The following is a 10,157-nucleotide window of genomic DNA, read 5'->3' on the forward strand; positions in this document are numbered from 1 at the left end:
CACACACACACACACACACACACACACACACTCAAACACACACACTCTCTCACACACAGTTTTATGAAGCAGAGTAAACTGAATTGACTGGATCTCCAGTGATGGAGCCTCATGATTGCACAGATTACTCATGCAGCACTGATCTCGGGTCAGCGGTCTCTCACACTAGAGGATCTAGCACATGTCCATCATCTTTATGTTTGATAGCCCTTCCTCTCCTCCGGTCTCCATGGTGACCCATCTTCCTCTGAGACGACCTCGTGACCTTTCACATGGCAAACACGTAATGAATCATCCTGCGATTTCACAGATTTCACGAGACCATCATGTCACACAAACAGTAGAAGAACACCAGCAACATCTCCGTCTGAACTGCATTTCATCACAGCCTTCAAATCACAGACAAGTTTGAGCAAAACTCTGATAACTGATGCTCTTTGTGCCAAGACTCGATTCTGGCATCACTTCAGACGCAAACTGAGTCTGTTTATGGAGTTCATGTTTCTGAGAGGTTGATTACATATGGTGGTCAGCGTTGCCCTGGGCAACCGGGTTTTGTTTTTTTGTCTTGTTTTCCAATACAAATATCTGCCAGTGGGCTCAGAAAAATCAACGTAATTAAAAGGGAAAACAAGTTTTCATTCCCCACTGACAGATATTGTTTCCCCAGTAAATGTGTCTTGATTTATGAATTAGACATTTGCACTGGAAAACAAGACAGAAGAAACACAGGAGGTACAGTAACAGTTATTTCCATATTTTAGTGTTTGTGAGCAGTGAAGGATCTGAGGACCCTCAAATGCAAACTGTGTGTGTTTTGCCTCAAGAGAGCAACCATACATTTTCCGTCCTTTTTTATATTCATTTATTCTTCGTACTGTTTTGTGTTCAATCTCTGGATGGACTCAATGTGCCATAAACCTGCTCCAGCGGGTGAGTTAAGGACTCCAGTTCTGTGCTTGTTTGCTTTACCTGAAACAACCTGTCAGCACACGGTGACGTCACACGTGAAAGATAAACCGGAGGAAAACTCGAAACCAGAGCGGATCGAGTCCCGGGAAATATGATGCTTCCAGCAATTTCATTGTCAGAGAGTCACAAATGAATGAAAACAGGTTTGTGGAGAATTACTACAAAAATATTTGTAAAAATCTAAAGCTGTTAACTAATTGATTTAGATTGCATTTCAGAGCTAATGTGAAGTCAATCAGTGTCACAAGTCCATGCCGGAGAGAACGCACAGAATCAGCTCCTGAAATAATCTCAAACCAGATCCACGACAAACACGATCCTCCAGAGCAGGGGCGTAGCCATCATTTCAGAAGTGAGGGGGACAGAAATGTATATATATATATATAACATTTCTGTCCCCCTCACTTCTGAAATGATGGCTACGCCCCTGCTCTGGAGGATCGTGTTTGTCGTGGATCTGGTTTGAGATTATTTCAGGAGCTGATTCTGTGCGTTCTCTCCGGCATGGACTTGTGACACTGATTGACTTCACATTAGCTCTGAAATGCAATCTAAATCAATTAGTTAACAGCTTTAGATTTTTACAAATATTTTTTTAGTAATTCTCCACAAACCTGTTTTCATTCATTTGTGACTCTCTGACAATGAAATTGCTGGAAGCATCATATTTCCCGGGACTCGATCCGCTCTGGTTTCGAGTTTTCCTCCGGTTTATCTTTCACGTGTGACGTCACCGTGTGCTGACAGGTTGTTTCAGGTAAAGCAAACAAGCACAGAACTGGAGTCCTTAACTCACCCGCTGGAGCAGGTTTATGGCACATTGAGTCCATCCAGAGATTGAACACAAAACAGTACGAAGAATAAATGAATATAAAAAAGGACGGAAAATGTATGGTTGCTCTCTTGAGGCAAAACACACACAGTTTGCATTTGAGGGTCCTCAGATCCTTCACTGCTCACAAACACTAAAATATGGAAATAACTGTTACTGTACCTCCTGTGTTTCTTCTGTCTTGTTTTCCAGTGCAAATGTCTAATTCATAAATCAAGACACATTTACTGGGGAAACAATATCTGTCAGTGGGGAATGAAAACTTGTTTTCCCTTTTAATTACGTTGATTTTTCTGAGCCCACTGGCAGATATTTGTATTGGAAAACAAGACAAAAAAACAAAACCCGGTTGCCCAGGGCAACGCTGACCACCATATGTAATCAACCTCTCAGAAAGGGACACGTCCCCCGCGTCCCCTGCGTAATCTACGCCCCTGCTCCAGAGGATCACATGATCTAAATCAACTCTGATGCGTGCTTTCAGATTCAGTTTGCATTTCTTCACCATTCCACTCGATCCCAAACTGGAAAAACCAGGCTTTCCTCTGAAAAGCAAACAGCTGCCTCAGGAACTCATCTCTAACTAACCCATCGGAACTGTCTAAACCAATTAACAGCGTCTTCCCATCGGCGCTCGTCTGGAACACGACTTGGGCTTTTCTGCCTCGTGCGCATCAGAATGTATAATTCAAGATCGACGGCTTTTTATTATTATTATTATGATGATGATGATGATGATGGAATGTTCAAATGAGCCAAGACTATTCAAACTCCAACTGTCAAAATTCAAAGTTAAACTCCCAGAATCCCTTGAGACTCAATCAAGCTTCCACTCTATCTAATATTTCTAATCTATCTATCTATCTTAGCGACATGCTAATCATGTTAGAAACATACCAACAACATGCTAGTGACATGCTAATCGTGCTAGAAACATGCTAGTGAAATGCCAGCAACATGGTAGTAACTTGCTAATCATGCTAGCGACATGCTAGTCACTTGCTAAGCATGCTAGCAAAATGCTAGCAGCATGCTAACCATGCTAGAAACAGGCTAGCAACATGCTAGTAACATGCTAATCATGCTAGTGACATGCTAGTCACTTGTTAATCATGTTAGCAACATGCTAGTAGCATGCTAATCATGCTAGCGACATGCTAGTCACTTGTTAGTCATGCTAGCAACATGCTAGCGTCATGCTAGTAACTTGCTAATCATGCCAGCAATATGCTAGTAGTAAAACATGCTAAACATGCTAGAATCATGTTATCAACATCTATCTAATCTATCTACATTTTCAAACTTCAGGCTTTTAGAACTGCTTTAAACTTTCAGGCTAGGCTTTCTCAAGCCAACCTAAAGTTTGTCTTGACAAACTTTTTTATCTAGTTTAAGATATGCTGCTGCCTACAGTGAGTTCTTCACATCAGCATAATGCTGGTGAAAACACACAACACCATATCTGAACAAACAGCTGACATGACACACGTAATCAGACTGTGATTTATAGATTACTCCATCACACAGCAGATTTACAGCACTGCTGATGATAGCGAGCAGTAATAAAGTTCATCCACAGAGACTCGGTGACGCTGCAAAGCTGCTTCACTCACTGTATTTTCTGAATAAAGCGTCTCGTTAAAACAGAATCCGGCGGCGCTGACTCAGAAACAGTGGGAATGATGGTAAATTTACAACTGAATCACACCGGAGGACTGCTGCTGTGAATACACTGGTGCACAGGTTGATACCGCGGTAATTCTTATGTGACTGCACAGATTGGGCTCATTTTTGATTATCCAGGATTTCCTCAGCTGCTAAAGACATGCGTGTGTTATGGAGACTAATTAGATCTGTTTGAACTAGATTTCCCCCTCGTGTCGTTGCATAAGCTGCCCGTTTCTGATTCATCTGTTTATATATTTACAGTCAAACCAAAAATTATTCATACACCACATATAACTTTTGATATTTTTTTACTAGACACTATAGTTCATTTATGTCAAAATAAAGTAAACTGTGACCGGTAACACATTTTATTTTAGGGTCTCTCAACTAGTTGCTTATTAGCATGCATATTACTAGAATATTAGCCATTTATTAGTAATTATTGCTTCTGAGCGCAAACAATGCTGATTACGTTGATTATATTCTGGGGAAAGCGCGCACATGCATCTTGGTACTCTCCAAAGCTGAATTTTTGGTTGATTGTAATCCAGTACATACATTTCTATCAAAGTTATCTGACATTATCAAGATGCGTTTGTTCTGACACTCTGAGTTCTTGTCATATTTTATTACCGTTTTCTAAACTATAGTGAATAAACTGTGACAATGTGAGCAATGTTGAAGGTGTCTGAATAAATGTTGGTTTGACTGTATCCTACAATCTAGAATTAAACTGCTGGCCAGAGAACGGAACACTATTTCCCTGTTTAATACAGTAGAGCTGCTTTGACACGATCTGCATTATAAAAAGCTCTATATAAATAATGGTGACTTGACTTGACTCGTATCTTCACTAATAATGTAAGAGATGCACAACATAAAGAAGAACTCGCTCTTGCAGGATGTGCGCCTCAGATAACTCATATTTTGCCGTATTGATCATCTCGATCATGTGTTTAGTGTACTGATCTTCACTCACCGTCCTGCAGGCTTGCGGCAGTGTTTGTGGACGACTGCAGCGCTGCAGTGACCAGCGTCCAGAGGAGCGTCAGGAGCAGAAAGCACAGCATCACGCGTCTGCAACACACACACACACTGCAGGTTACAACTATTCAGTTCACATTTACTTACAGCTACAGCTGCGTTGCTGGGTTTTAAAGCAGGTTTGATTTTTTTTCTTATCAGTCTGTATTTACAGCAATTTCACTGTACACTCGGTTCAAATATGGATGAGTTGCTGCATGTAGATGTGTGAGATCATTACCATGCTGCTTTTGTGGGAAGGGGTGTTGGTTAACTCACTTGTTTCCTTTCTATAGGTTTTTAGCATTCTAAAAGCTCTTTACTCAGTGTATTCTGTAGCGTAATGCATTGTAAGTTGCTTCAGAGGCGCAAGGTATTGCAAGTATTTCATACAACAATAATAAAACAGTGTGTTTACGTAGAAAAATAAATTTACTTTTGGTACTTAAGTACTTTTAAACGCAAGTACTTCTGTACTTTTAGCTACTTAAGTAAAAATCTGTCTTTACAACTTTGACTTGTAATGGAGTAATATTTTACCAGCAGTATCTGTACTTTCACTCAAATAATGGAATTGTGTTCTTTGTCCACCATTGCATACACAGAAAACAAAACAAAAACAGCATGGTTAAAAATGGCCATTTATAAAGCAGATAGTTCCGGTCCTTGATTCTGATTGGCTGAGCTGCGTTCAAAGCTGTTGTAAATGACTCTACAAAGTAACATACACCTTTGTTTACGTTTGTGTGTTGCTCGGCAACCACTTTGTTGCAACCACAACTGTTTCTGAGGAGCTACATTGTTTGGTGGAAGAATACTGTTGTTATTAATATCATTACACTTTATTTGCTCTGTTTTATTTTGTGAAACCTTACTACGTATATGGAATAACCAGTTTATAAAAGCAATAAGCCCCGTGTAGCCGCGGTTTACAGTGAATTTATAACAGCTATAACTCTGCTTTGCGTCATACCTAACAACGCCCCTTAGCTGTTATAAATTCACTGTAAACCACGGCTTCTTGGGGCTTATTGCTTTAATATACTTTTCACAATAAAGCTTTACAGAGAGTGCGTGTTTCTACATTACAATCCAAAGTGGAAACAAAACACAGGAAGATCTCTGTCTTCATCTACACTCACGCATGACGTGCACACATACATGTAACATTTAGACTGACGGTGACACGCACAACATGATGATGATGTTTCAAATGTCAGCTCTTTTTACACGCGTACAACTTCAGAGACGTACAGTATATGTGCAAGCCTATGATCTGTTGACAAGGGCTGATGGGAACTGGAAATACTGGAACCTTCGCCATTCAGACTCAATGTTTGTCTTTAAATGGCAGCGAAACCTCATGAGATTCAGTCAATGCCTGTTTGCTGGATGTGAAATCACACACGGCTGAAAATAAAGTATTTGATGATGCATTTACACAATCGTTTAGCAGGTACACCTAAACAGTCAGCACTGCACAGCCATCCCAAACTGCCTTTACTTCATTATCAATGATGTTTCAATTGCATATTAAAAAAATGGTTAAAAAGGGCACGCTGTGCGCATTAATATTCCCTCTGGCCTCTTATTCCATCTCACATAACAAAACATAATTAACACAACAGTAAAATCAAATCTGTGAACTCCACTAATTCAATATTCAATCATCCTCAACAGAGCATTTGTTACTGTATGTATGATAAAGGGATTGTTTACCCAAAAATGACAGTTCTGTCATCATTTACTCGCCCTCATGTCCTTCAAACCTGCATGACTTGAAGATGTTCTGGAGAACGTTAGGAACTAAACAACATCACTGACTTTGACTGCGTGCACAAACAAAGACATTGTTGGGAATATCCTGAACATCTATAAAGTCAGACAGGTTTGGAAGAGCATGATGAACGCTCAAAATCTGAATAAAAAACAGATGTGCACAAACATGCAGGCTTTCATTGACGTCAGTCACGTCCTCGTGATCATACGTCAATGACATTAAAGTCATGAAGAATAAAGAGTCAATTTATGAAGCAGATAGACACACACACACACACGTCTCCTCTGATGGTGAGAGTCATGAGACTGATCACAGGACTCGGCCTTCTGTCGCCTGCAGTCTCACTGAACCACATTAAACACAGTCGGTTTGAGACGACGAACACAAACATTCCTTACTGATACACATCATTTAAACAAGAGGAGGAAATCATCACAGCCTACAATAACTATATATATAATATTTGACCATTAGTTAACAATGCAATAATGCAATAAAATACAATACTTAAATCAATTATACAATACATTTTATTTCTATAGCACATTTAAAACAACTGACGTTGACCAAAGTGCTTTCCAGCATCATTACATACAGTCACACAAACAAAAACCTGATCCCTCTAATCAATTCTAAAAGCTCTACTAAAAAGGTACGATTTCAATCTAGACAGATGGGGAAGATTCCATAATATGCATTGGAAGAGGGTTCCATAATCCCTGAGAAAGCCCTATCACCCTTTGATTTTAATCTCGTTTTAGGAACATGAAGAATCATCTGATTCGAAGATCTCGTGTTTCTTGTATTTTGATAAGGGATCAAAAGGTCAACGATATATTTTGGGGCAATGCCGTGCAATGCTTTAAAAACCCTCAACAACACCTTCAATTCAATTTTACAGGCAAACCAAGACTGGGGTAATTCTCTCTCTTCTTTGTGCGAGTCAAAATTCTGGCAGCAGCATTATGTACTAATTGAAGATGAGATAATTGACCCTGTGAAATACCTATATATACAGAATTACAGTAATCGATGCGTGATGATACAAAGGCATGAATAATAGACTCCAGGTCCTTAAAAGAGAGAACTGATTTCAGTTTAGAATTAATTCTGAGTTGGTAAAAGGCAGCCTTCACAACACTAGTAACCTGTTTATCTAAAACTAAAGCTGAATCCATTATAACACCCAAATTCTTGACATGATCTGAAACACTTATCTTCATAGAGGCCAGCCTACTTAAAATTTCCTTGGAAGCAGAAGAAGGTCCAAAGACAACACACTCAGTCCTATTAGTATTAAGGTGAAGAAAATTGCTTGCCAACCAGCCTTTTATTTCATCTAAACACTGAGCAAGTCCATTAAAGGACTGAGAGCCATTTGGATCTATTGGAATATATAACTGGGTGTCGTCTGCATATAAATGATACATATTATTATATTTATGAAAAATTGAGCCCAAGGGGCCCATATATAATGAAAATAAAATAGGCCCAAATATAGACCCCTGTGGCACACCACTATGTAATTTAGCTGATGTAGGACACAAATCTTTAAGGCAAACCGAGAAAGATCTATCTTTTAAATATGATTTAACATTTAACATGATTTTAACATGAACAAATAACACAGAGATGACAACAGAGGTGAATCGAGTTATGACGTTATGATGAAGAATTGTGAAGACAAACATGATCAATCAATAGCTATGTTTCCATCCACCTTTTTTTATGTGCATATCGCATAAATAAATGCCAAGATGCACATCAGTTTAAAAAATGTGCATAAAAAAACGTATGCGCTCACCTAAGTAGCATACATGTTTTATCCGGTAAGAAAACGTGCATAAACTACGATAGAAACACTTTTACCGAATAAATTCCTTAATGCACATAACTGGACCAACCAATGGACCGATCTCATTGCACAGCATCTGAAATGCTTGAGCAAAGTCTCGTCAAAGTGCTTCATTATAATTAACTCTCAGAACTGTGTTCCTAAACAGCAGACTCCGAAAATAAGATAACATGACCGCGTTTTGTCTGTGCGATCTGAAGCTCATAATTTATTGCATACACAAATTATTATACATTGTACAGTCCTACTGCAGCAAATTAAATTTTTCTTCTTGATGTTTAGCGCAAGATAATCAGGAAGTTTAATGCACTGGATGAAAACAGTGCTTTATTCGCAAATGTTTTATGCAATATTCCAATTTTGCGCACAAGTTTAATTCGTAACTTTGGATGGAAACATAGCTAATCACAATGTCCTGTTTAATACTGTAAAGCTGCTTTGACTCAACCTGTATTGTAAATACAGTAATTGTAAATTGAAGGGAGTAATTTGTCTGCTAACATTAAAGATCCCTTCAATCCCATCAGATCTCCTTCACTGCAGAAATACAGATGGTCAAAGCGGAGAAAGAAAGTTCAGGGCATTCAATATTCAGTCAGCGGCTGTAATCGCATAATTAATCTCCGCACCGTTTCCTCGAAAGACCAAAGTTTGATCTAATAATGTTACACAAAAGCAGAGTGACGACATGCATGTGTTATAAAAGCGTCTTTAATTAGTAAAGCTCTGTAATGAAAGCCGTGATTGTGCTGGAAGAAGCGGTGATCCGTGTTCATGTATGTGGACGTCTGCTGGGGCATGATGTGATTGCTAACACTCTCTCCGCGCATGCTAGTCATTATCTGTATGAACTCAGACCTGCTCAATCATCCCAAACACACAAACACAAAGAGCTTCGGAAGTGAAAAAACGCCTTTTCTGAAGCTCCCGCACTGAAGCTCCTGCATGCATTCGGACTAAAGCTTGTCCAATATCTGGAGGAGTTTAAGAGCTTAAAAAGAACAGCAAGAATGACCAGAGATTTACCGGCCGGCACTATTGTCACCGGATTACACCGACATGATGGATAATCTTTATTCTCCCATCAATCCAGGGACACTACTAACTCAACCACTCCATCAGCATGGGCTGATAATCAATGAATGCCATTAATGACGTGAAATTTATATTTCAAATAATAAACTCACAAATCAAAGAGATTTCAGTGCATTCCAAGAACAATCTGTAGAAATACGGCTGAATATACCTTTGTAAACATGAAGGATTTTTTAAATATTGATTTTCACAGGTGTTTTACCTGTATTTTTAATGATGCATTCTGCATTAATTATTTGTTTCCATCCCATCTTGTCCCATCTATATTTATATTCCCATCTTGGGAATGCAGATGGCGGATGATTGTTCTGCGGGTTCTGGCACTAATCTGATGTCCAGATCGGGCTGCACACACTCACTGACCACCTTTATCAGGTCACTTCAGCCAACGGCCAGATGGACGTCTAGAGTCGAGCGATGACACACTCCATTAATTAGCTGCTAAATAAGCTGCTTTTGTCTGCTGAGGGTCATAATGACAAAAAACAAACATGTCTCACACACAGACGATGGTTTCTTTTCAGACGTTTGCACTGCGGTTAGACATCTGAGCTGAATCACCTTCTTTAAACTATGCCAGTGGCTAATTACACTGAGCACAGGAAAGGTGTAAATAGTGCTAAATAGTGTTTACAGCAAACACAAACAGCAACACGTGCTGTAGCATCTGCAAACAGAGATAGATGCTGTTCACGCAGACTGTAAACAGAAGCGATATATTATTAGCAGTACTGGAGGGAGAATATCGGAGCAGCAACTGGGCGGAGTCAGTCAGTGGGCAGGTCAGCAAGTAGGTGGAGTCAGTCAGTGGGCAGGTTAGAGAGTGGGTGGAGTCAGTCAGTGGGCAGGTTAGAGAGTGGGTGGAGTCAGTCAGTGGGGAGGTTAGAGAGTGGGTGGAGTCTGTCAGTGGGCAGGTCAGCAAGTAGGTGGAG

General features: G+C 39.6%; 1 protein-coding gene across 1 annotated transcript in view; it reads right to left on the reverse strand.

Annotated features, from left to right (window-relative positions):
- Positions 1-10,157, reverse strand: part of LOC107662107 (prolactin receptor-like) — a 26,866-nt gene that overhangs the window by 7,244 nt on the left and 9,465 nt on the right. Inside the window, exon 2 of the mRNA XM_016451990.1 lies at positions 4,452-4,549. Coding sequence (XP_016307476.1) covers positions 4,452-4,542 — 91 coding nt within the window. The 5' untranslated portion in view covers positions 4,543-4,549. The remainder of the gene's footprint in view (positions 1-4,451; positions 4,550-10,157) is intronic.

Source organism: Sinocyclocheilus anshuiensis, unplaced genomic scaffold (genome assembly GCF_001515605.1).
Source record: "Sinocyclocheilus anshuiensis isolate Anshui unplaced genomic scaffold, SAMN03320099.WGS_v1.1 scaffold1128, whole genome shotgun sequence".
In the NCBI taxonomy this organism is placed as follows: Eukaryota; Metazoa; Chordata; class Actinopteri; order Cypriniformes; family Cyprinidae; genus Sinocyclocheilus; species Sinocyclocheilus anshuiensis.